This window comes from Heterocephalus glaber, unplaced genomic scaffold (genome assembly GCF_053883595.1).
Source record: "Heterocephalus glaber isolate CG9 unplaced genomic scaffold, H.glaber_assembly_v1.0 deba00001555, whole genome shotgun sequence".
Lineage (NCBI taxonomy): Eukaryota > Metazoa > Chordata > Mammalia > Rodentia > Bathyergidae > Heterocephalus > Heterocephalus glaber.
This window is the reverse complement of record NW_028258346.1, coordinates 5,155,940-5,183,620: the sequence shown is the minus strand read 5'-3', so window position 1 is coordinate 5,183,620 and position 27,681 is coordinate 5,155,940. Positions and strand designations below refer to the sequence as shown.

The 27,681-nt window shown below is 43.2% G+C and overlaps 1 protein-coding gene across 2 annotated transcripts; it reads right to left on the bottom strand.

The window, feature by feature from the left end:
* Positions 1-35: 35 nt before the first annotated feature.
* On the bottom strand, positions 36-26,017 carry Erich5 (glutamate rich 5). 2 transcript variants are annotated; one of them, XM_004850150.3, is made up of 3 exons: positions 25,694-26,017; positions 8,816-9,838; positions 36-5,946 (listed from the first exon to the last, which is right to left on the bottom strand). In XM_004850150.3, exons 1-3 carry the CDS (start codon positions 25,749-25,751, stop codon positions 5,837-5,839), a joined length of 1,191 nt encoding a protein of 396 aa, XP_004850207.2. In that variant the 5' UTR covers positions 25,752-26,017; the 3' UTR covers positions 36-5,836. The 2 variants fall into 2 exon arrangements, with proteins under 2 accessions (XP_004850207.2, XP_087046793.1); XM_087190667.1 differs by lacking the exon at positions 25,694-26,017 and adding an exon at positions 21,216-21,487.
* Between the last annotated feature and the right edge of the window lie 1,664 nt (positions 26,018-27,681).

Sequence of the window (27,681 nt, the reverse complement as noted above, 5' to 3'; positions counted from 1 at the left end):
ACTTTTTTCATTGCTGAGACAAAATACCCAATACCCAAAGTTAAAGGAGGAAAGGTTTATTTCAGCTCAGTTTGTAGAGGTTTCAGTCCATAGTTGGCTGGCTCCAAGGCCGGGTGCGTGCCAGAGGGGAATGACAGAGGAGAAACAGTCCATGGCAGGGTTGGCAGGAGACAACAAGCAGCAGCAGCAGCAAACTCCCTTTCCCTTTAATCCCCTCAAGGCTACATTCCTTTTGGGCAGTCCCAGCACATCCAGGGTCTGGCTTCTATTTTCAGTAAATCCATTCAGCCACCCCCAGAACTAGCTAGTTCCAATCAGTGGACTAATTTAGTACCACACACCCTTAATGCAAGTATCATACCCTTAATCCACATTCACACACCTTAGATCCAGCTATTTCCAAAAAGCCCCACATGTGACTCCATGGGGGTTTGGGGAGACAACTAGATACAAAACCTAACACCAAGATAGGCTTTCAAACACTTTATTAGTTCTAATATTTAGCAATCAAAATTATAAATGTTGAACCAATGGTAGAAAACACTTTTATAAAAACTCTGGCCATAATTCCCCCTACAGCCAATTATGTTTAGTTATAAGGAAACTACCATGATTATATATATGAGAATAGAGAACATTTGTCAGCAACAAATATTTCAAGAACGCCAAGTTTGTGTGAGGCCCTGCAGAAAAAATGGCCTTTGCCAGGGATTTAGCTCAGTGGTTCCGCCGCCTGCCTTGAAAGTGGAAAGACCAGAGTTCCATCCCTGGTACAAAAAGAAAAAAGAAAAAAATGGCCTTTCCTGCCCCCAAAAGAGTTTAGTCTTCTCTCACTTCTACCATTTGTTCAGCAATAGCAAATTACTAAAAATTATTCTTAAGTAAACTCTTCTTCTATCATAAGTCATAAATCATAATCGGCTAAATGCTAACACACCGTAAGTCACAGTTGCTTTTGCTGTAGTCTAGTCAGTATTCACGAGGGGCTGAGGATTTAGCTCAGTCGTGCCTCGACTGCTTGGCAAGCCCAAAGTCCTGAGTTTGATCCCCGGTACCAGAAAAAAAACCCTCAATATTCACAAACCCAGCAAGTATTGCTGGAACCTCCTCTCTGGCCTGTTACGTCCAATGAGTTCTGTGCTTGGGCCCTCAAAAGATTTAACATTCCATCAATCCTTGTGTTTTGACTAAGTTATTACAAGTTTTTCAGCTAAAGAAAAAAATAACAATCCTTCAAATATATCAACATGCTAACAGTGATGATTTTTTGATTGAGTTATGATTCCATCTTTTAAATTTATATTTTCTGAAGTTTCTAGACCGAAAGGGGCTGGGGATTTAGCTCAGTGGCACCGCACCTGCCTCACAAGCACAAGGTCCTGAATTCAATCCCTGATGCAAAAAAAAAAAAAAAAATTACAATGAACATGCATTCATTTGCTACTAAGAAAAGAAAAAATAATTATTTTAATAAGAAATCTTTCCTTGCAATTATTATCTAAATAACCATTCTGTGTCCCTTGCAAGGACCAAGACAAAAAAGTGTTATTTTTACCAAAAAAAAAAAAAGGTTTTGCTTTTGAAGCAGGAGGACCAAGTTCAAACCCAGCCTGGGCATCTCAGGGACTCACCAAGACCCTGTATCAAAATTTTAAAAAAGGCTGGAGATGTAGCTCAGTGCAAAGGCCCTGGGTTCAAGCCCTGGCACCTTAAAAAATAGGTTTTTTAAAAATAATTCTGATATTCAGGAAACTTGAAAGTAATCCATGCTGATTCACTGAATAACTACTCGTTGCAATCTACTAATTTGTCCTCTCATTGAACTGATAGGCATGTGGTGATGGTTGGAATGGTTACCTTGGGCCTGTGACTTCCTAGCAAGGTGCTGGGGGGACCAGCTGTGTTTATAAATCAGGGAGCTGATAATCCCTAACAAACTACACAATGAGCCAAAAGAGCACAAATGTAAACCCTAGTAGAGTTACTTGACCACGATCGTCCAACATTTCCTGATCAGTTAAATGTGGAAAAAACATTTTCCTTTTTCCAATTCTCAATTCAAAGCCAAGTTTAAGACAAAATCTTTGTCAAAGGTGATGTGGATGTTTGCTCAAAAGCTATTAGCTTTCTTAAGAGTTCTTACTCCAAAATCTAAAGAGAAAAAGCAGTAAAATCACAGGTCAGCCACAAACTTCTATACTGGGGGTCGCCAAGGAGAGGGCACTTCCAGCCAAGAGTTTTTGGGTCTGATTTTGATATTTCTTAGATTTGCAACTGGCAAAATGTTCATTCCCTATAGGCGGTGCTAGTTAGGAAATCACTGGTTCACCATTTCCCTCTAATTAAGCATAGAAAATAATCATTATCTCAATCAGACATAGACTAGGCTACAAAGTGGCCATACTTTTTATCTAACAGAATTTTTTTAAAGTTCTATAAATGTCTTAGTAGCGCCGGGGATTTAGCTCAGTGATTCCGGCGCCTGCCTCACACGCAGAAGGACCTAAGTTCGATCCCTGGTACCATAAAAAAGAAAAAAAGAAAAAAAAGAAAAATGTCTTAGTAGCCACACGAAAGGCTAAACACAGTATAGAAAGTACCAAAATGTACACAAATTTCCAAATTTTTGAGATTTCATTCATTAATGGAAAATAACGGGATTAATAAACAATTTGGAAATGTTTTCTTTTGCTTTGTTTTGAGACAGTGTCTCACTATGTAGTCCAGGATGGCCTTGAACTTACTATGTAGCTAGGGCTGACCCTGAACTTTCGGTGATCAGCTTCCCAGGTGCTAAGACTACAGGGGTGCCCCACCATGCCCTGGAAATTTTTTATATTGGAAATAAAGAATGCTTTTTGAGAAAGAGTTCTTTCAAGAATGAGTTCTAGGGCTGGGGATTTAGCTCAGTGGTTCCGGCGCCTGCCTTACAAGTGTAAGGTCCCGAGTTCAATCCCTGGTACCAAAAAAAAAAAAAAAAAAAAGAATGAGTTCTAAATAGATTTCCTTAACATATGTCAGAGATTGTTTTTTAAAAAATAAGCCACCCATGAGAGAATGGGCCTTTATGGCTATTAGTTAAATTAATCCTGGGCCAGGGATTTAGCTCAGTGATTTCGCTGCCTGCTGCACAAGCACAAGGATGCGAGTTTGATCCCCGGTGGCAAAAAAAAAAAAAAAAAAAAAAGAGATGTTCAAAGTGGTGGCCGTTAGCTTCCAGACATTTATTAGTACCACAAACTACTGCTTGGGTAGTTCATTGAGATTGTTGCATATTTTATACAAAGGCCTAATGTGTCTTTTTTCAAATTTTATTTTATTTTTAATTGACAAAAATAACTAGATATTTATGTGGCACAGTATGATATATTGATATTTGTATGCATTCTGAAATGATTAAAACAAAAAATTTTTTTAAAAAACTAATATATTCATCACATACTTCTCTGCCTTGATATTTTCTAATTATTAGATACTTATGTCTAGTAACTTTCTTCTGCTCAGAAAAAAATATTTGAAAAAAATGTATCTCAAAAGCAAATTGTATCAATTCTTGATTACTATAACTTTCTAACCTAGAAATACTGCTGTTATTTTTTATTATACCACACATGAAGCTATTCACTGAGTTTGAGTAGTCATGACATAAAAATAGACTTTCCTCAGTTCCCCAGATAGGACTGCGTCAATGTTGCATAAATTCATATTTTAAATATATCATTTTCTAGTGAACCCATGGTATTACTCATTGATTGATCCAACACGTGTTCAGAACATCTGTCATGTTCCTTTAAAGGCAGTGGGTGCTTAAATTCAAAGATACATAAAACACAGTGCTTGTTTTTGGTACTGGGGATCAAACTCAGGTCTCAGGTTCTTCCGCTTTCGAGGCAGGCGGCGGAACCACTGAGCTAAATCCCCGGCCCACACAGAGCTTGTTTTCAATGAAATCATGATCCAACTATTTTATTTTGCAAATAAGATGATGTCATCTATTCAAGGAACTCCTTTTGTTTTGAGACATTTTGGGTTTTGGTTTTGGGGGTTTTTTAGACAAGGTATTGCTACGTAGTTCAGGCTGGCCTTGACATTATCTATTCCAGGCTGGCCTCCAACTCCTGGCAGTCCTCCTGCCTCAGCCTCCTGAGTGCTGGGATTATAGGTGTCCACTACCACACCCAGCTCTAGGAACTCCTTTTGTTGTCTACCTAAATGCTTTTAAACCAACAAAGGCATAAACTGATATTAAAAACAGAACAAAGATGATATACTCTTCCTACATCTTATATTCCCATGATTAATTACAAGTCATTTTAGTACATCATTTTAATGTAGAATCTAAAGTTTAAAAGTCTAGTTAATTCATTTGGGCAGTTATCTAAAAACATGTATTTATAAATACTATAAAGAAACCAAATGTTTCTAGAATTCTATCTACTATGATACTCATAAACACCAGGTACTTAAGAGTGGGCACATTAACTATGATATTATTATTTATTTGTAGTCATTTACTGAAACCCCTTGCCAATTTTGGAAGAATTCTTGAAAAATGACTTTCTGTGGTACATTATTTTAACATGAATGAATGAAATATTACAAATGCTTTTAAAATCTTTTTTTTTTTTTTTTTTTTGGTACTGGGGATCAAACTCAGGTCCTTGCACTTGTGCAGCAGGCAGCAAAACCACTGAGCTAAATCCCCAGCTGCTTTTAAAATCTTGATGTCTTCCCTCCTTTCCACCTCTAAAACCTAATATTAAATAGTTGTCATTTAAAAAATGAATAGGGCCCAGGAGGACTCCACATAGGCAATAAATCTAGGACTTAATTTTTGCTGTTTGTTGCCTCTGAAATACATTGAAGTCAATTAGTTCAAAATGCCTTTCATGACAGTAAAAAGGATAACACCAGCTGAATCGCACAGAAGAGTACATGAACAGCTGATTCAAAATGGCACATGGGAAAGGTGAAGCCTTCCATTTCAAGAAATGCTTAGTCTTGCAACAGCACCAGAGTCTGCATTCCTTTGGAAGGAGTTTCATCAACATATTTAATATGTCATGATGCACAGGGTCTGTGGCAGCAGGTAGACTTAAGGTGATTAGATGACAGACTTCCCAAGGTTCCTACCAGCTCTAATTCCTGATAGAACAGAAATTCATCTCATGGTTTTTGATATTATTCATTTTTTTTGTTTTTTGTTTTTGGTACCAGGGATGGAACTCAGGACCTTGTGCTTGCGAGGTAGGCAGCGGAACCACTGAGCTACATCCCTGGCCTTCATTCTTGTTCCATTGTAATAATACTAACTATTATGATGACTTCTTTAAAATGTGCTAACTCCTTTCTCCAGCCACCTGTGCATATAGGTTTTATGCTTTCTTTTCAGTGTCTAATTTTTTATTCCGAAAGGACCCACTGCTACAATGACCAAAGTCACCCTCACATTCATAAATGATCATATTCCCTAGTTTTCATTGGCTCTGGCTATGGTAATTTTAAATATATAATTATCCTAGGTAGCTAAGAAAACTTTCTAGCTTAGCAGGTTTATAAAAAAATACAATCAAGGGCTGGGGATTTAGCTCAGTGGTTCCGGCACCTGCCTCGCAATCTCACGGTCCCGAGTTCAATCCCCAGTACGAAAAAAAAAAGGCAAAATACAATCAAGAACATGGTTCCAACAGTCAATTACCACACTCCCTGTATAAAACACGTAGCTGTAGACAGATAAGATCCACAACAAAGGGGATTTTCTCTCTCTTCTTTCTCAGCATTTTTCTCTCTTCTCTCTCACAGCAAGCTGTGTCTGTTTGCCCGTCACCATCCCTATCTATGTGGCTGCTGAAAGATCCACAGCTTCTCCTGTTTCTTCTTCTTTTGTTTCAGCTTCATTTACTTTCTCGTTCTCCATCTCTCTTTCCACATTTTCTCCTGTCTCACCTGGGAAAGTAACCAAAGGACAGTAAGAGACATTAACAACAAATTACCCCATACTTGGTTTCCATCCAGTGGGGGCAGTTTTTGCTCTTAGTCTACACAGTAAGTTTCTTTGGTGTCAAGAAAGGAATTCTCCTGAGTCCCCCAGAGTCTCTGAATGGCCAGTGTCAAGTTGCTTAACATTTCCAAGTCTTGGCATTCTCTTCAATAAAATCAGGATGCAAAGCTGCCCAAGAAATAGCATTCAAACATATTATAATAGAAAGTTAAGTTTGTATATATCAATCCACAAAGTGCTCCAGGGATGCCCCCAAAATCTGTTTTAGTTGGCCTTTATGATGTTTAAAGAAAATACTTGTTAGAGCTAAGAGACAACCTACAATGTGGGAAGAAATATTTAGCAGCTGTAGCTCAGACAAAGGTCTACTATTGAGAATATATAAAGAACTGAAAAAAACCAGACCCCCAAATTCAAAGACCCAATTCAAAAATCGGCATCCGAATGAACAGACATTTCTCAGACAAAGAAGTAAAAACAGCAGATAAATATATGAAAAAATGTTCAACATCACTGGTCATTCAAGAGGTGCAGATGAAAACAACACTGAGATTCCACCTCACCCCAGAAAGAATGGCTGCTATCAAGAAATCAACAAATAACAAATGCTGGCGGGGCTGTGGGGAAAGAGGAACCCTGCTCCACTGCTGGTGGGAGTGTAGACTGGTGCAAGCACTGTGGAAATCCGTATGGATATACCTCAAAGAACTAGGCCTAGAGGTCCCATTTGACCCAGCTATTCCCCTACTGGGAATCTTCCCCAAAGAATTAAAAGAATCATACTACAGAGATATATGTGCACCTATGTTTATAGCGGCACAGTTTGTGATAGCTAAAGCTTGGAAACAGCCCAAGTGCCCATCGACTGGAAACTGAATAAAGAAGATGTGGTTTTTTTATAAAATGGAGTACTACTCAGCTATAAAGAATGAGAAACTAGAGACATTTATAGCTAAATGGATGCATATTGAGGCCATACTCTTAAGTGATATAAATAGGACACTCGTGTAAATACCGAATAGTTTCTCTAGTGTGAGAAATTGAAAGTGTAAATAAGGATGAAAATGATTAAAATGAATAATTGATAATTTGAAATAGGAAAAGGTCCAAGGGTTTCGGGATGGTGGAAGGGGAAGGCGAAAGGGAAGAAGGGAAAGGAAAAATTATGAGGAAAAATAAATGGAATCAAACTCTGTGTAAATAGGGAAGGGTGGAGGGGGTGAAGGGTGCACAGGTAATGGGAGAAAAAAAAAGAACTAAGATACATCATGTTCTGGTACAAACACCCAATGATAAATGTAAATGTATTGTATACCTAAAATGTACCAATAAATATATATATAAAATAAATAAATAAAAAGAAAAAAGAAAATACTTGTTAAACACATAGACTTACTAACATTCAAAAGTCAGGACATTGCATATAGAAATGTTTCTCTAAAAAATTGGTTTGGGAAATGATAGCCCCATTCCTCAGCTGGGGCCAAGCAGCAGCTTCCTTCTGGCAGGTCTGTGATGCCCTGTTCAGCCGAGGGCCCAGGGCTCCCCACAAAATCTGATGTGTCCCCCACCTAACTTGTTTTCAGAATCAAGACCCTAAAACCTTTTGATTTTGTCAATTCTGGTCTAAAAACATATGCTTTTATTTGGTTCTCCTTTGTTGTTCACAGAGTATTTTTTGCGCACTTTTATTAAAGTGTTTGCCTCCACAGATTGCAGTAATTAGTTTACACTCTTCCGTCCCACTAGGTGGAGCAGCCCTTAAGGACAGGGCCTATCTTACTCCTTCCCTATGTCCAGCACCTAGTATGGGGACAGACATCAAAGAATGCTGAGTTAGTTGTCTGCGAGCAGCTCAGTGGGAGAGCATTTTCCTGGCATACGTGAGACACAATGTTCGACCCCCAGCACTGAAAAAGAAAGTGAGTTAATAAATGAAAGACTTAAATAGATGGGTGGCTGTAATTAATGTCTCACTTAATTAAACTATGCTGTGAACCTAAAGTTTACCAAAATGTAAATCATGCCTCAGAAGAAAATGTTATTTTTCAGTTATAACTCCAATAAAGAACAGTGTAAATATCATTTATTTTATGCTGGTAATGTGTGGATTTAAATTTTTTTGAACACCATATGCCAAGACTTAATACACATTCTCCAGTCTTATGAAGATAAAAAGACGGGGTTGGAGGTGTAGCTCAGTGGTAGAATGTGTGCTTAGCATGAACAAAGTCCTGGGTTGGATCCCCAGCACCAAAAGAGAAAAGAAGAGAAGAGAAAGGAGAGGAGACTATAGCAGAACAGGAACAAATTGACAGTAACTTTCTAAAGATAAGATTGGCCAAGATAGAAACTGCATTCTGAGATCTATTCTTTGTATATTTTGCCCCTGGAAGGTCAACTCCTCTATCAACTATCTGTTCACCTTGTCTTTGGAGCCTCATATACTTCAGGGAGCCCAGTGAAGAGTGAACATTTTCCTTTTTTTTTTTTGGATACCAGAGATCGAACTTGGGACCTTGCACTTTTGAGGCAGGCTTTGGAACCACTGAGCTAAATCCCTGGCCCAAGAGTGAACATTTCAGCGTTACTTTCAATGCTTGATTCTACTTAACCATCAAACTAGGTTGAAAATCCAGACACAGATTTTTAGAAAAGCTTTAGAAAATATGTACTAGAAAGCTGAGCTGAGCATTGATGGGATGCCCATTTCCAAGGCATGGAAACCTTTTGATTTGGGTCAAGTGAACTTCATTCCCCTGACATCTCCATGGAGGACATCTAGACAGGCTGACCTCACAGCCTAATGTTTACCTTCAGTGCATTGCTCCTCTTCACTAGTGTGACTTTTCCTGTCCACTTCCATATTCTCTGCTGGCTCTGTGATTCCCACCGGATGCTCCCTGCCTCCAACTATTCCTTCAGGTTGAACCAGCTCCGGGATTCCCGGGCCTTGAGGAGTTGCGTGGATTGGATCATCCATTACTGGAGTTGGCACAGGCTGACTTTTGTCCTGTATTTCTGATGTTCCATCCTCTTTGGGAATTATCTCTAGAGGCTGAAGCTGTGCATCTTTTTCTAATGTTTCTTGAAGCTTGAGCTCTTCAACAGTTTCCACAAACTGACTTCCTTCCAGTATTTCTGGCCCTTCATTCTCTTTGGGAATTGTCTCAAGTTGGGACTGCGCCTGCTCATCTTTCCCCACTGCTTCCTGAAGCTGCTGCTCTTCAACTGTCTCCACCAACTGATTTCCTTCCGATATTTCTGGAGATCTGTTCTCCTTGGGAGTTGTTTCTGGAAGCTGGCATTGTTCGTCTTCTCCCATCGCCGCCTGAGACTGTAGTTCGCCAGCTGTCCCCAGAGGTTTCATCAGCCCCACAGTTTGTGCTTGAGGATGCTCCGTCCTTTCCCCTGCTCCCCCCGCTCCTGTCGTCCTCAAAGGCTGGCCAGGGGCTGCTGTCCCTGAAGGTTCCATGTCAGCATTTCCTTTTAAAGACTGAACCTCCAGCGCTGTTTCCACGTCTTTCTTAATTTCTTCTGTCCCTGAGGTGTCCCCTTTGCCTCCTGGCTGACGTGGCTCAGCTCCCTCCCGTCCGCCTGGAGGCAGGCTCTTCTCCGTGGGTCCTGACTGGTCTCCAGCAGCCTTTGTGGGTGCTACACCCTTCGCCAGCCCGTTAGCCGTGGGCATCACTGAGGCCTTGGGCTTCTCTGATGGGGGGAGGCCCCCTCTCTGCGAGTGGCCGTAGAAAGCAGAGTCTCTGCCCGCTGTGCATGGTTTGGGTTGGGCGACGCAGGACTCGCTTTCTTCTGTAGTAGAAAAACAATCGTTTGAAGTTGCTTTTTGATCATTCATTTGAAAAAGAGAAAACAAAAACAAATTATTAGTTTTTGTCTTGAGACAGTGAATTAGAATCAAGAGATAGATTCAACACTTAAGACATAGCAGGACCCCCTCTGTCCAAGTCAAAGCCTTTCCTGTCTTCAGCCCAAAACCCTCTTCATCAATTTCAAGGTCCCAGCGCAAGGTACTGAGTTCAATCCCCGGTACCAAAAAACAAACAAAAAAGAATATGGATAAACAATTTCAACGTCCTCAAGCCCTTTTCTCCGCTGCCCCGGGCCCCTCCCATCCTCTGCACTTGTGTCTCTGGTTCTTTTCCCTGACTCCTTTTCTCCGCCTAGGCTTCCGGGCGCGTGGTTCTTGGGCTGCCAGTGCCCCTTCCTTCCCGCGCAGGAGAAGCGCCCAGGACTGGGAAGCCCGGAGGGCGCCGGGACACAGCGGCAGGGACGGCAGGGCGGAGCTCCGCGCCACTGGGGGCACGGAGAGAGAGATCCGGAGAGTCGGGCACTGCACTTCCGGCTCTTCCTGCCTGCGCGTGGCCTTGGGAACGAGCTGCCCGTGACCTGTGAACTTGCGCCCCGTCGCGACCGCCCCCTCTCGGAGTTGCAGGCGGTGTCGGCGCAGGAGGGGTTCGAAAGAGCTGCAGCGACCGGGTGGCATGCTTAGACTCCTCGACCCAGTAGCTGGATTTCTGGAAACTTATCCTAAAAGCACGAACCTTGAGATAATTCTTTAGGAGAAAAATCTAGCATTCAAGTGTCCTTTATAATAGCGAAAGTTAGAAAACAATTTAAAATCCTAATAAGTTGGGAACAGATGGATATTGCCCCGGGTGAAATATTATTATACCATGAAAAAGATGATTGTGTGGTCCAATCTCAAAAAAAAAAATTATAATGAAGACCATATGGTAAATAGTAAGAAGATAATTATAAGTAAAAACAAAACACTCGTGGTTAGGAGGAACAAAGGACATAATGCATAGAAAGTGTTCGTGGTCCACGGTCTGTTAGCTGTCACCTTTATATGTAGTATGACCCAGCAATGTGGCAAAGGAGGGAGGGAGGAGGCGGGAGGGAAGACAGGGAAACCGATCCTAGATAGAGGGGGTGAGAAGACAGGAGAAAGTTAGACAAACATTACAGCAGGTCCCTTGCTGTGTCTTCCTTCTTCCCCAAAGGCTGTTTTTCTTTTTCTTGTTCATTTTTTCCTTTCCACCACCCCAGTTATATATGCATATAATTTAAAGAGTTACTTGTTTGTTGACCCAATAGAAGTTAAGTAATACTCGGGTTTCTCCACTTTTCCTATCCCCCCTTCCTCCTCCCTCCTCCTCCTCTCCCCTCTCTCCTCTTCCTCCTTCTTTGTTTTTTTGGAGTTTTTTGGAGACTGAGTCCAGCTGTGTAGTCCAGGCTGGACTTGTACTCACTACATAGCCCAGACTGGCCTCAAACTCACGGCAGTCCTCCTGCTTCAGCCTTCCAAGTGCTGGGATTACTGGTGTGCCACCGTGCCCGCCCACTTTCCCTTGTCTAGGGCCAAATATTTTAATTCTTTTAGCCGTTTTGAGGGTTTTTTTCCCCTTCCTATATCCAAAGATGGAAACCACAGGCTCTACCGTCTGCTGTCATAGTCATGTGGCGCTATCAGAAGCAGTAAACCTCCAAAACAATGCACTGGGGATAAGCACTGGAGCAACCGCATACACCGACGGGCAGGAGACCTCCCCGGAGCTGAGCGCTGGAGGGCCAGCTTCTGTGAGCTCCAGAACCAGAGCCTAAGGGAACCACGAGCAGGGTAAGGGCAGCGCAGCGAGGCGGGGCAGAGCGAGACCGCAGAGAGTCCTGTAGGTGGCGCTAAAGAGTTTAGAAGTTAGCCGGAAAGCATGAGGAGCAACAACTGTGAAGCTTTATTACAAAGTTAAAGAAATGTCAGGTGTGGTGGCGCACGTCTGTGACCTTAGCACTCTGGAGACTGAGGCAGAGGGATCTCCATAAGTCCCAGGCCAGCCTGGACTATACAAGGAGACCCTGTCTCAAAAAAAAAATTTAAATAAAATGAAAATTTAAAATGTTTTTTAAATTTTTAAAAATAAATATACACGCCCAGGGCTGGGGTGCCCTTGCTTACCATGTGTGAGGCCATAAATTCAATCCCAAAAACCAAGTGAAAGAAATGCGCACGCACACACACACACACACACACACACACACACACACGTGCATGCACCACATACCTCAGCCATTTTACTCCTAAATATTTTCCCAGGAGAGAAGCTAATATGTGTCCATACAAAGACTTGCGCACAGAGCCAGGGATTTACCTCAGTGGTTTCGCCGCCTGCTGCGCAAGCGCAAGGACCCGAGTTTGATCCCCGGTACCAAAAAAAAAACAAAACAGAGACTTGTGCACAAATGTTCATGACAGCTGTTTCCGGTAACAACACAAATCTGGAAACGACCTAATTTTCACCAACCTATGAATAGGTAAACAAACTGAGGTAGTCCACACGGTGGAATACTATATAAAGATTGATAAGTGCAACATGGGTGATTTTCAAACTCAGTGTACTGACTGAAAGATGAAAAGATTGCATACTTTGTGGTTTCCTCTTTTGTTTTTTGTTTGTTTGTTTGTTTTTTGGTACTGGGCATTGAACTCAGGACCCTGCGCTTGCAAGGCAGGAGGCGGAACCAGTGAGCCAAAAACCCAGCCCTGTGGTTTCTCTTTTATAAACTAGAAAATTCCAACTTATCTATAGTTGTAAACTGCTAATTTCTAATTTAAAACAAAGAAAGGCCTGGGATTTAGCTCAGTGGTTCCGCTGACTGCCTCGAAAGCGCAAGGAGCCCCCCAAAATAAATAAAAATAAAAATAAATAAAACAAGGAAAATGAAAAAAATTGTGAGCAGGGGAGTGAACTGATCAGATTTGGATTTTACAGCCCTCCCTCTTAGGGCTGGGGATCTCAGTCTGTGTAGAGTATGCTTAGCATGCTCGGAGCTCCAGGCTCAATCCCCAGTGTGAAAAACATGCACATACCAACTTCCAGGAATGAATGAGCAGTGGGTGACATGAAAGTCAATGTGACCAGAGACTCCTGAGAGAAGAGGGGACACAGACAGGGTAATGACTGATCCAGGGAATGAGGAGGAGAGAGAAGAAAGGGGTCACTTTCATAGCTTGGTGCCTAGATCTAGAAAATATGGGAGATTTGGCCTGGAGGGAGATGAAAATGGTTCAGTGTGGGGCTCTGTGTTGGAGATATTGTAGATTTGTACGTCCCCGAGGTAAAATCTGGGCGGCAGCTGGACATCCAGAGCTTGGCCAGAAATACATGGAACAGGCAAGAGCTGAAACATTCATCTTATGACCTCCTCTGCCTTGTGTGTCTCCAGAAGGACAGTTTTTGCATAAAGGCAAAACAAGGCCATCTGTACCCTGGCCCTGCCTCAGGCCTCAGTATGAATCCTACGGAGAGGGCAGAGGTGAAGAAGCAGAGCTCAGACTGCGGGGTGCAGGTTGTCAGCTTTGGGGTCAACATGGCAGAACTGGGGAGACGGGCATCCTTCACCTCCCCCTCCCTCCTCATGAGTGAAGCCTTCAAATCAGCAGCAGAGGAGGCAAATTAATAAAAGTGATTTCTGAAGTCTGTCAAGCAATCCATTATGGCAAGACAACTCATTGAGATGCTATGCTCTGGTGACAACTGCTTTTGGGGAGTTGAGGAGGAAATGTGCTAATGCTCTTGTCACAGACGTCTGCCCTGCTACATTTCCTGGGGAGATGGTTATCACAGTGATCTATGGTCAGCAAAGTGACAGGGACCCTCTTCCTCCACCTGTGCCAACTGGGGTGCAGTCTAATGGTGCAAACTTCTCAAGCAGGATGTGGGGTGAGGAGTGGAGGGGATCTCATTATCTCTTTCAAGAGTACCCCCAAAGGAATGGTATCTCTTTTAAATGATTGGAAAAAAATAGGGAAATCACTAGAAGTGTAGTGAAATGTTGACTTTGTAATTTATTCTGACTCACCATGCCTTAACTACATTTTTGAAATGACTGTATTTTGTTTATTTTATTTATTTATTTATTTTTTGGTACCAGGGATCAAACTCGGGTCCTTTTGCTTGCGAGGCAAGTGGCGGAACCACTGAGCTAAATCCTTGGCCACAAAAGTGACTGTATTTTGGAGGGAATTGTTCCTAATGAATAGCTCTAAGGTTCTTTTCCTGTGTGGTGACAGAAGAGGGAGTCTGCTCTAAGAGGGAGGACAGAGATCTTATGACCTTGAAAATGACAACTCTAATGTACATAGTGGGTTTGGATTCTGCTTCCTCCCCTGGCTCCAGAGTCTTAACTTCTCCATGCCTTAGTTTCCTCATCTGTAAAGTGGGAGTGGTATTGGCACTGGACGGGGGAGCTACTGTGAGGATTAGTGGGCCAACCCTTGGAAAGCCCAGCTCCCCCTGTGCCAGTCTTAACATCACGATTCTGGGATAAGACCGATGCCAACCAATCTCAGCCTTGTTGAGACACAGCAGTGGACAAAAAAAAGACGTCGTTCATGTAAATACAGCCACCTTCCTGTGAGCTACTCGGATAGAAGATCAGAGGAACCCAGTGGAAAAGTTGGAAAACAAATGTTTGTTTCAAACCTTCACTCACAGAAGACAACAACGAAGCCTACAGTTGCCACTAAAACGTCCTATCAGCTCCAGATTTCCTATCCTTCAGATTGTTTCCATCCCCAAGCTGCTGAGAAAGATACAGTCTTTTTATTTGTTTGATCTTCTTCCCTTCCCTTCAGCCAAAGCAGGAATTTCAGGCTGTTCTTCGGCTGGTTGTGAATTCTGATCCCACCATTTATTTAGCTCTGCAATCCAGGCGAGTTCCTAACCTCTCTGGATCTCAGTTTCCTTACCTGTAAAATGGGAGGTCGTTTGGCTTTCAAAAGCGTTGAGGGAAGTGACAACGGAGGATATAGTTGGCCCAACATGGTGTCTGACTTGAGGGGGCAGTGAGGAAACAGGGATGTCACGCACAGATATCCAGGTTTCTCACTGCACAAGAGTGCCACTATGCGGGGCAAGGGAGAGCTGAACTCTGGGCCTAGTGCACCTTCACAGCCCCTGTGTTGCTGACTTTTTGAACATTACAAATGGCCCTAGAGGCCTAGCAGTGGTTTGTCACCAAATTATAGCTGAAGTAACAACAGAAAGAATGAATTGCAGCATTCCGGGGCATGAATGAACAGTCTGCTAAACACTATGAAATTATCAGTGTTCATCTTCAAAGTTGTATTGCAGTCATGGGAAGTTTTAAGACATGATTACTGAGCAATAATGGGATGGGGTTCATCACATTAGCAATGATTTTATCTGACCTGACTGCTCTTAGTAAAGACCACTGATAACTTTGGTCTAAAGAAATGTTTCATTCTGTTTATTGACTTTAATTTCATTGATTCATCCAGTGTCTACTCCAGGCCGAGCTGAGCATGGGGATATGCCAGCCAACAAGGAAGCTCTGGCTCCTGCTCTCCTAGGTTACCATCTGCAGGAAATGCAAACCATAGCTACTTCCTCCTGAAGTGCGACTCCCGTCTGTACACTGCCTCTTACCCAAGCACCTTCACATGCTCTGTCTATAGGCTTTTTTGTTTTTGTCTTTGTTTTGGTTTTTGGTTTTTTGAGACAGGGTCTCATCATGTAGTCCAGATCTCACAGCGTAGTTCAAGTCCAGGCCTTGAACTCACAGTGATCCTCCTGCCTCAGCCTCCCAAATGCTGGGAGTACAGGTGTGTACCACCACGCCTGGCTACTGTCCGTAGATTTCTGTGAATTCCCAACACACTTCCTCAAGGCAAAAGAAGGTGCTATATCATTTCTTCTGATGCCTTAAATGCAGTGAAATTTTTCTTCTATTTTTTAACCTCACAAACAGGACACAGGTTATGCCCAATCTACTTTATTAAGTAATAAATACTATGGACAGATGCATTGTTTCCACATCTGAAGTTGTTTAAAGTTGAGTCTATTTTCTGAACCCTACATTTCATCAAATTATACACTTCTCTAGGCCTAACCCTTTTGCGTTCACTCTCTCTCTTGATTTTGCTGTAAACTGATCCATGCACAAATTTGTTGTGACAGCTGAACCAACAGAACTTTTGTCATAAGCACCGCTGTGATAGATACACAAAGAAACAAAATGCTAGGCAACATTATAAAGGGATTAGGCTGACAGCTAACATACCTACAATCCACATTACGTACATGCTTTTCAACTCAGTTCATTGCCTAATCAGAAATGAAAATTTCCACCCACCAAGGAGAAAAACTTGAGGTCAATGCTTCCTACAACTGTGCCATATCAAAGTACCCAAGGGGTTCCCTGCAGCGGTCTGCCGGGTTTCCCACAGAATCAGAGAGGAAGGCGGACCCTATGTGCCCTGCTCTTATTTCTAGTGTCTTACAGCTTTTGCGATTTAGCAGTGCAGCCTAAGTCTGGCCCCAGAAGGGGGTCCACTCCTCTTCATCCTCCTCCTCATTTTCTTACCTTCATTTCTTTCAAGTTCCAGCCTACCATTTTCCCATCCACCCCAACAACCAGGGAGCTGCAAGTGATGCTATTCTAGCATGGTTTTGCCCTTTCCTACATCAAAGTGTGTAACAGTGCCATCCTCTGTAGCATCACGCAAGTGCTAACCCCAATTTTTAAAATTATTATTCATTAAGTTTATTGGTACATTTTAGGCATACATTACAATTGTATTCATCATTGAGAATTTGTACCTGTACATGATATATCTTGGTTCCTGTTTTTTCCCATTCCTCTTCCCTCCTGTCCACCCCTCCACTCCTCCCTACTTACAAGCTTTGTTTCCGTTTTCTCCTTCTTTTCTCATTGTTTTCTTTCCCTTCTTTCCTTTCCCCCACCCATTTTCTAGTTCCCTCTTCCCCTTTGGACCTTTTCTTCCTAAGTGAAATAAATAGGACACACACGTGTAAATACCAAATTCTGTCTCTGGTGTGAGAAACTGAAAGTATAAATAAGGACCAAAATGTATAATAGATATTGCTAATCCCCAATTCTAACAGCCAGAAGACACTAACATGCTACTCTTTTGGGGGAGAGGGGAATTTAAGCAACGTTATGTAATCACAGTAGAAAATCATCAATAAAAATGAGGCACACTCTTCTTTTTTGCTGGAACCACCTGAATGGGAAGGTACTTCTGGAGCACAGGATGAGCTCAGGGGGAGACAGGCCACTGCATACCAGAGGCTCATAAGTAAGAGCTGCAGAGCCTGCACCAGGTCATGACAACTGAGTTGCTTCCTTCAGATGCACTTTTCCAATTTTATTTCTTTTCATTTCTTTTAGACTCCCATCAGGTAAACTCTTGTCTCAAACATGTTATAACACAAAACATCTTTTTGGGGGATATTTTTATTTTTTGTTTTTTGGTGCTGGGGATCGAACTCAGGACCTTGAACTTGTGAGGCAGGCAGCAGCAGCACTGAGCTAAATCCCCAGCCCAAAATCTTTTTTTAAATGAACAACAGCATCTGTCACTGGAAAAAAATCTTGTTTCATTGATTGATGGCCAATATTAGCACAAAAGACTAACATTTGGGTAGCAAGGTAGTCTATAAAACCAAAGGCAACTCATTAGACAAGGAAAGCAGCAAGAAAATCATGTCTCTAGCATTGCTTATCGGACACTTTACCAACTGAAATGGGCTTTGCCCACCATGCATCTCTAGAACAATGCCGAACAGCTACTGAAGCACCACGCTAGAGCTTTGTGTGGATTATCTCATTCAGTCTTTCCAGGGACTCCACAAGGTGTATCTATTGTTACCTTCATTATAAAGAGGAGGGCATTATGGCATCATTATCTAGGAGAGACAAATACCTTTGTACCCCCCAAATTCCATCATCAGGATTACCTGGGATTTTTCTTAATGCAGAATTTCAGGCCCCACCCCAGAGCCAGAGAACCAAAAGTTGTATTTTAATAAGATCCCCAGACAAACACCAGGCAGAGGCATATGGCGCTAGTTGGGCTGGACCAGAGTGAACGATGGCACATGAACTGTAGGGGGGGTGTGGGTGCAGGGGCATGGGAGCTGCCCACCTGCAAAAGTCTGCTGTGGTCTCCATCTCATGATAGTGTGCTGGGGTTGGCATGAGAGACAATCTAAGGATACTGATGTAGCAATGAATCAAGGGGCTGAGTTAGTCCAAGTGAGACCCACCCTAGGATGGGAGATTTTTCACCTTGTCCTAGTGAGAAGGCAGCCACAGCAATATGTAAATGAATGGGCAAGTCTATGTCCCAATAAAACTTTATTAACAAAAATAGGCAGCAGGCTGGATTTAGCCAGCAGGCCAGTTTCCCCACCCCTGTTCTAGGCAATTATTGATACTCTATTCTAGGTGCATAGTATGTATCAACTTACTTATTTCTCAGAACAACCCGATGCAATAGGTCAGTTCTATTTGACAGGTGAGGTCGCTGAGACCCGGATAGGTAGAATGATTGGCTCAAAGTCACACAAATAATAAATGAACCAAGACTTGACTAGATGGCCTAACTCCAGACTCACATTCTTTTTTTTTTTTTGGTACCGGGAATCAAATTCGGGACCTTGTGCTTGCAAGGCAGGCGCTGGACTTACATTCTTAATGAGCACTCTACACTGTACTGCAGTGTGCTGGATTCACATACACACACACAAGTGTGAGGTTCACAGGTAACCAGGGTGTCTCATAACCATCTAGTCTATAGACACCACACCAGAGCAAGCAAAAGGAAAGGACATTAACCAAAAGAAACTATATGGTTTTATGAGTCTTAGGAAAAGGGGGAAAAAAACCTTCCACTATCATTATCAGTGATGGTGAGGGAAAGAAATAAGGAAAAAGAATGGTTTGCAGAGGATTTTGCAACAGAGGTCCCTGCTGGGGTGGCTGAAAGTAGACACTGTGTCTCAGTAAGTGAAATATTATTAAAAATGATAGGGCTGGGCCAGGGATTTAGCTCAGTGGTTCCGCCGCCTGCCTTGCAAGCAGAAGGACCTGAGTTCGATCCCCAGTACCAAAAAAAAAAAAAAAAAATGATAGGGCTGGGGTTTTGGCTCAGTGGTTCCGCTGACTGCCTTGCAGGCGCAGGGTCCTGAGTTCGATCCCTAGTACCAAAAAAAAATATGATAGAACTGTCACAGTGCACACCCCAGTGCTCCTACTCGCTTTCCTGTCCCAGCACACATAGAATATATTTGTGTGGCACAGTGGGACACATGGAGGAAGCTGCTCCCATAGATCCCAGGCTGTCAAGTTCTTGCCGGCCTGGAGATCCGAGAGGCTGGAGAAAGCCTGGCTCACTACAGCTTGCTATCACAGGCTGCCAAGCCCTGACACATCTGGCCCAGGAAGCCCTGGGCACTGTGCACCCGCACTGCCTGACTTACTCTATCCACCTTCCCAACACTGAATTCCCCGGGGGGGGGGGTTTCAGCTCTTCAAAATAAGGTAGGGTTTTTTTCAGTCTTCATTCTTCAAGGGCAAAGCTTGGACACCTTGGCTCTACAGGAAGAAGTTACTCAGAGCACAAGGTCCTGAGTTGGACCCCCGGTGCCAGAAAAAGAGAGAAGTTACTCAGGACCCTGAAGGCAATTCGCAAGGAGGGCTCAAGGAATGAGGGCAGGACCAACAGCCTGAGATGGGTTGGAAGCTTCTGAGGTCATCAGGACGCTTTCAAGACAAACTACTTGGAAAGCTATATTCAGGTATTTTGTTTTAAAGAAAAATTGTGACTCAGTACTACCTACGCTTACACACACCAGGATTCCTACTATAGCCAGTTAGATGCTTTTTATCAGCTTTGGTAAGGCTGTGAGTAGCCCTCCGATAATGGCTGTGGTATCTTTTCAAACTTGAGGATGTAAAACATTTACACAGAACTGGAATGAAATTACACAGCATTTGAGAGGCGTGGCAGCCCTGCAGAAGCAGGACTTAGTGCTTGCTACACAATGCAGCTTTGTTGCGCTGTGGTTACAGTTCCTGTGTGCCTAGGAGGCCCTCTTCACACCCCGTCTCAGGCCCAGCTCTGCCCATGCCACCTTCCAGTTTCTGCTTTCTGTTATTCTTGAGTCCTCCGTGTTTCTCTCCCAGATTCCCTGTCTCTGTCAATCCATTCATTCATCCACACACCTGCCCACCGATAATTGACTGAAGTTTTCCTGAGAGGAAAACCTAGCAGAACCAGGACCAGACCTCAGAGTTCGGAACTATAAGTTGTGAGGAAGGCAGGGGCTTTGGGGCCATCACTTACCAGCACTGAGATCTGGGGCAAGTTAACTTCTGACTGAGCTTTAGTTTTCCAGCTGTTTGGGGTGCTCATATTTGCTTTATAGGCTACTCTGGGCATTAAATGACATCATGAGCTGAGGAACCCACAACCAGGAAGGTGCTCCCTGCTTTGTCTCCTGGCTTCTGCTCTGTGCTCATGTTTTCATATAGCTGCATAAACATCTGAAAGTTTCCAATTGTTAGAAAAAGATTTATTTGCTTGTTGATGAAAGTGTGAACCGGCACACCTCTTATGGAAGGCATTGAGGCAGTTTTCTATCAAAATTATAAATGAGGGCCTGGGATTTAGCTCAGTGTACCAGGTCTGCCTTACAAGTGCAAGGACCTGAGTTCGATCCCCGGTACAAAAAAATATATATATAAATGTGCCCACCCTTTGACCTAGCAACGCCACTTCTGGGAAACTGCCCTTCGATATACTTGTCCACATTCAAAATGACGTATGCTAAAAGGAATTTGCTGAAAACTTGTTTGCAACAGGAAAAGGCTGGAAACAAATCACATCCCTCAATGAGAAACTGGTTAAATAAATCACACAATAGATTATTTTGCAGGTACAAAAAAAGGAGAAAGGAGCCTCTATATATCAATATGCAAAAATCTCTAATTTGTTACATAAAAATCAAGATGATGAATAGTGGATAGAACACATTGTATTTTAAAAATAAAAAGGAGGGAAAGGGGCTGGGGATTTAGCTCAGTAGTTTCGCCGCCTGCTTCGCAGGAGCCACGACCGGAGTTCAATTCCTGGTACCAAAAAAAAAGGAGGAAAATAATATGTGCAATGCATGTAGAAACTTTGGAAGAATATATGAAAAGCTCTAAACTAGTAAATGTTTACCCAATGATTGGAACGAAGCACATGGTGTGGATGAGAAACTGCCTAATGTTTTCAAATATTTTCACATTTGAACCAAGTCTGCAGTTCTTATATTCGTTTAATTAACTGTAAGCAATAATCAGCTAATTAACTACCACAGAGACTTACCGAGAACTCAAGGCCAGGGACTTCTAGCATTTGAAAAAAAGTTCCATTTATATTTCTGTCTGTATGAAAAGCCTGTACAAAGTCATTTTCATGTGAATGATGTTTGTTCTTCAATTACAGAGAGAATTGTTGGTCTAGTTTGGACTGAAATGTCATAGCTGAAAATACTGGTTGAAGCCTGGAGTTATGCCCTTGGTACAAAGAACAATTCATGCGACAGTGTGAAATTCAAGCCTCCGCCCATCGCCTAGGCAGCGTGGACTCCAAGCATCTATCTGAAAGGCAGGCAGGTGAGAACAAACAAATTGTTACAGCTGTCAATGGAAATGTACACATTAACCCGGCAATGAACTTGGCGGTAATTACCGTCTGTTTACTTTCTCCATATTAGGGCTTAAACTGTAGAATCTCAGGAAGGTCAGTTCTGCCGCAAAGGGGCGGCATTTGTGTTAGGGAAGGGAGGAACGGTAATTACTTACGCTAGCAGCAGGCGGTAGCCTGGGGGAGAGGGCGCTAGGGGAAGGTCTTCCAAGTCTGTGAGATCAACACATCCTTTGGTTCAAACTCTATCAGACTAGTCATGGCCATAATATTTAGAATTTGCTTCCACAAACATTAAGAAATTCCAAGCTCAGTCGAATCATCCTTTGGGAAAGGAAAGCCCCTTTGCTCGCGTCTTTCAGGGCATATAGTAAAACTCAGTGTGACTACCCCATAGCACGCAGCGTTAGCCCTGGGTAATTATTTACACCCCGAGTCCAGTCTGCACCTGGCTTCGCCCCGCCCGGTGCACAGACCTCCCGGTCGTTCAGAGTCTGGGAGAGGGGCAGAAACTGGGGCGGGTGGAGATTCGGAGCCGGTGGGTTAGAGCAAGGTTCACACGTTATCAGTAGAACAAATTATTCCCACGAGGCCTAATGGCTACAGAACCAGCAGCTCCAGACTGATTTAAATTTGAGCCCGGAAAAGTACCTTGGTATTTTAGTGTGCAGGATTTTAGAGCTGAAAGACCCAGGCTCCCAAGCGCTGGGTTCACAGGCGTGCGCCACCACACCCGGCTGAAGCTCATTATTTTAGAATTCATTTTCCTTGTAAGTCAATATTATAGCATATGAAACAATTTTTGTTTGTTTATTTTTATTTTTGGTGTTGGTTTTTTTTGAGACAAGATCTCATTATGATTGAAACTAGCCTTGAACTCATTAGGTGGCCCAGGCTGGCATTGAACTGGAGATCCTCCTGCCTCAGCCTTCTAAGTGCTGGGATTACAGGCATACTTCACCATACCTGTGTATGTATAACAGTTCTTAAGCTTGAAAATTTCTAGTGAAAAATTCAGTACAGGAGATCTATTGACACAATCCAGTCTATAATATAGTTCATGTATTTTAGTTTCAACTCATGGAGTTTTAAGGTTGCTACTGTAAATTTTAAAGAATCTCTTGGTTCCACCTCCTGTCTCCCAAGCGCAATGACCTGAGTTCGATCCCCGGTATCAAAAAAAAAAAAAAAAAAAAAAAGAAGTCAGAAATATCTCTAAAGTCAAATGTCCTGCAAATATTCCTAGTTTATTATTTAGCTATTTATTTATTTTTGGTATGGAGGATTGAACTCGGGTCCTTCCACTTGCGAGGTAGGATGCGGAACCACAGAGCTAAATCCCCAGCCCTAATAGTCCTAGTTTAAATTCGAAGCAAACATAAATGTCATATTTTACCATCATTTAGGAATTATAATAAATGTATTACTTTTATATTACATTTATATTATATGTCTCAAATAATTCTCTATCCCCATTAGATATGTGGTCACCTACTACAGAAACAACAAAAGAAATACAATAAATACATATAAGTATGTTAATAAATTAATACCATATATTAATAATACATATAACATATTACTATTATATATTACTTTATATAATGTGTTAAAAGTATATTAATAGATTAGTATGGTATATAAATTATACAAAATTTATATAATATAGCTTATTAATATTATCTTATGTAATATTATATTAATATGTTTATATATTATGCAGTATTTGAATAACACCTAACTAGTATGTATCTAATTTAGGAAATAGAACAAACACTCTTTATGGTGTTTGCCTAATGAGTGATCCTAATAAGGATCCAGAGTGATTTTAGGCAAAGGCAGATTTGATTTAAGTCTCGTTAGCACGAACTGGTTTAACTGCCTGGGTTGGAAACCCAGCTCTGACACTTAGGAGCCCTGTGACTTGTGGTACATTATTTCCTCCTTGTCGGTAAGGTTGGGGTAACCCTAACACTTAGCCATGGTGCTGTTATAAGGATAAAATGAAGTTATTCCTTCAGCAAGTAATTCCTGAGGGCCTCTGAAGGGCTGGGGTTCGGCGAGTGAACACATGTACAGCACATTCGATGCACCTCAACTGTTTTTATCTACAGGCACATCTGCTCAGAGTGGGAGTTATATCTAGGACGTGAAAGTTTTAACCTCAGAAACAGGAATGAATTATTCATCAGGTCTCCAAGATCACGGAGTTGAAAGGCTGCTGACCACACAACAGTATCCAGTTACAGGGGAGATTGCCTCACAGGAAGCAATACGCCTGCTGATTGATTCAGTGTGCACGGTGAGCGGCTTACGCAGGATGGTAATTAATTTCTGCACGCTCAAACTGGTTGTCAAGTTTTTCAGAACAAGATCCACGGAAACTTAGAGGAGCAATGAAAACAAGAATAAAAATGAAAGCATAGGGGCCAGGGATTTAGCTCAGTGGTTTCATCACCTGCTTCGAAAGCACACGGTCAGGAGTTCGATCCCCGATACCAAAAAAAAAAAAAGAAAGTATAACGTGTTGAATGGATATTAATGTTGGTGATAAAATAATAGAGGATTAAAGACCTCTTCCACCCAAAACTTTTGCCCCTCCTCAAGATTCAGATTCCCTGAAATGCATATTTTTTTCAGTTTTAAAAACCTATAATGATTTGTCCTTTTCTGGAGGGTGGTGTGGGGTGGAACCCAGCATCACCTCCACCTAGTGCTGTTTTTTAAACCAAGATACTACTGCCCCTCATAGAGGGGGAATAGAGAAGCCAGGGTATTATGATGTAGCTCCCTGAAGCATCCCTTTTTTTCTTTCCTTCAGTTTTCCACATAGATATCAATAAGGATTTATCATGGAACAGGATGAAAAATCCATCTGATTTCACAAGATAAAAGATGAAAAAAGCAACTGCTCATTGCTCTGGCCTCACAGCGGGCGGGGCTCCAGCCTGTTCAGGAGAAAGGTTAGTGGGGTCGGTGCTTTGGGAATGAGTCTTTCCTGTCTTCACACCATTGTGGGCAACAAGGAGGTCAGTTTCATACACGGTTTTCATTTTTTGCCTACTTCCTAACTTCTTATTGCTTTCTGTGACCTACTGAACTTAGAAAAATACATTGTACACATCATAAAATATCAGCAGTGAGTGTTTCTGGCCATGCCCCAGCGCCTGAGCTTGCCTGAGTGTGGATGACAATGCTGAGCTCTCTGCCGCACGCTCAGAAGGCAGGGATTTCTGTTCTGCAGTAATGGGGGATCAGGAGGAGACTGAGGAAAGGGCTGACTGCAATGTAAAATCCCCCAGCCCCTACAGTGAGTCGTGGAGAAGGCCAGACACTAGTTGGAGGGAACTGCCTGACATTCAGAGCTTTGTCCAGGACGGAACCCATTCAGAATCCCCAGAGTTGGCTGCAAAAGCCGGTCACGCTGTGGGACTGAATCTGCTTGTATACTTCTCAGTATTTATCACCGTCCAACTATCTGAATCACTTGCTCAGCGTGTTCATTGGGTTCTTCCACCCTCAGCCTCACTTAAGAGGTCATTTGCGTCCCCAGCATCCAGCCAAACCGGGCTACTGAACAGCAGAGGCTCGAAACGTAGTTGTTGCCTTTCTCCCGCAGTACAGGGCCTTGGCTCTGAGATACACCCTAACTCTCTCCGCACTTTTTTTTCAGGCAGGCTCTTACTGAGTCACTAAGTTGCCTGGGCCGGGCTTGAACTCGAGATCCTGATATTTCACCCATGCTGACCACTTTTCAACACACACACACACACACACACACACACACACACACACACGCACACACGTTTCTCAAGAAATGCTTACGCCAAGGGTGGGAGAGTGGATCTGCAGACCCCAGAAAGTGCAGGAGGAGCCCGGGCTGGGTGAGCCCTCTCTGCGCTCTCCCATCCCTTGCGGACCGCTCTGGGGCTCGGGGGATCCGGACTGACGCTTCTGAGCTCCCTCGGGTAGGGAAGCCGCAGATAACCGATCAGGTTTGTGGCCCGGGCCCCAGGATCCGGAGGTAGCCGGGTCCCAGCGGGGCGTCGCTCGCCCCCTGCTGGGGGCGCTGGGCTGGGGCGCACCTTTTGGACCTTGCAGGACCCAGCACCCTCGAATCCCCGACCTCTGCTGGGGGAACCCGGGCCCCTGCTCACCGCTGCGGAACCTGCTGTTGTCTCCGGCCTTGCCGAGGGCGCTGCTGGAGCAGCCCATCGTGGGCGCGAAGCCACCTGTCCCAGCCCCGAGCGGGCGCCGGCCCGGAGCCTCGGTTCCTGCGTACCGCACGAAGCCGCAGAAGTTTCCCAGCTTCTGCCGCCAGGCTCCCGCGGACTCAGGGCGCAGGCGCACGGCGGGGCGCGGGGCGGGGGGCACCGGGGGGCGGGGACAGGTGGACCCGAGGCCCCAGGTGGGAGAAGGTAGGGGACGGGAAAGGCGCAGCGGCGCCCCAGGAGGGACAGGAGATGGCACGGGGAGGGCGAGCTCTGAGGGGGACCCTTTGGATCAAAACTAAAAACCCGGGCAGGGGAGGGGCGGCTGCGGGCAGTGGCTATTGATTGGTAGAGTCGATGTGCGGTGACAGTCTCGGTGCTTACATAACAGGTGCATTCACCACGAGGAAGTTTACCACTGATAACCCCCCCCCCCCCGTTCGGGGGATGGAGTTCAGGGCTTCCACTGAGCTACATTCCCCAGCCCCTATCTATCTATCTATCTATCTATCTATCTATCTATCTATCTATCTCTATCTATCAATCTATCTATATCTATCAATCTATCTATCTTTTTAATCTGTTTTTATTTGGAAACAGGATCTTCTAAATCACTAAATTACTCAGGCTAGGCTCAAACGTGCAATCCTCCTGCCTCAGCCTACCAGAGCGCTGAGGTTACAGGCCACTATGCTGATACCAAAGTAATCTCCATTCCGTGTTCAACGTATGTCAGATGTTCCCTCCCAGACAATTCCTTTAGTTGTCCTCCCATTTATTTTGTAGAACATTCCCGGATTGGGTTTGTCTGATGTCCCCCATGTGACTGTTTTCAGGGGAGGTAGTTTGGGCCATAACCTGTGTGTATCTGTATCGAGGCACATGATGCCCGTTTGTCTGGTTATTGGCATTGTTAACTCTGATCTGTTAAAGCAGTGTGGCCAGGTTTCCCCCACGTAGTTCTTTCACTCTTTATAATTTATAGGGTGAATAAGCTAAGTAAATGTCCTAGCGATTATCTGCTACTTTTGGTATAGAGTGTTTCTTGGGTCAGCTATTGATATAATTAATTGTTATCAAATGATGATTTCTCTGTTATTCCTTCTATATTTACTGGCTGGCATTCTTCTATAAGATAGCATTTTCCCTTTTCCTCCACTTATTATTCACTTATTCCTAACAGTAAGCTCTCAAGAATTCCTACATCGTCCAGCAGGTTGTGTTGCCGTCTGCATTAGGCTGTGAGGCTGTGTAACAAGCCCCACAGGCTGCGAAGTTTAAACAGCATTTATGTCCTCAGAGATTAGAAATCCAAGATCAAGGTGCCAGCAGACTTCTCTCCTCAGCTGGTAGATGGCTCTCCTCCCTCCCCAAGTGTCCTAATCTCCTCTTAGGGGACCATGGTCCTATTGGTTTAGGGACGCCCCTCATGACCTCACCTAACCTTATTTCCTGAAGCCCTTATTCCCAGATGCAGTCACACTGGAGGTTTCAACATATGGATTTGGTCCATGGCAAGTTCCCCTTCTGAGGATGTTTTTCTTTTTTTTTATTCAAGGATATTTTTTTCAGCACCAAGGATTGAACCCAAGGCTTCACACATGCTAGGCAAACGCTCTACCAACTAAGCAACATCCCCAGCCTGAGGATGCCTTAAAATAAATTAAAAAGTCACATTTAATTTTTTTAGCTAGGAAAAAAATTTTAAACTCAATTCCTCCCCAAAAGAAGTACAATAACTCACATAGTAGTTAAATGTAAATATGTAACTTGAAATTCTCTAAATCCCAACACTTTCATGCTAAATCAGAGCTTACTGAGCCCTGTTACATTTCCCCTTTTACCTATCAATTTTTTTTTCTTTTTTCTTTTTTTTGGTACAGGGGATTGAACTTGGGACCTTGCGCTTTTGAGGCAGGCAGCGAAACCACTGA

What these genes read in the sequence shown, in the direction of transcription:
- Erich5 (XM_004850150.3), bottom strand. Translation starts at nt 25,751, where the DNA reads ATGGGCTGCTCCAGCAGCGCCCTCGGCAAGGCCGGAGACAACAGCAGG. An exon ending in CAACAGCAGGTTCCGCAGCG is followed by an intron (nt 9,839 to 25,693) that starts GTGAGCAGGGGC and finishes ATGATCAAAAAG; the next exon opens with CAACTTCAAACGATTGTTTT. An exon ending in AGAGGAGCAATGCACTGAAG is followed by an intron (nt 5,947 to 8,815) that starts GTAAACATTAGG and finishes TTACTTTCCCAG; the next exon opens with GTGAGACAGGAGAAAATGTG.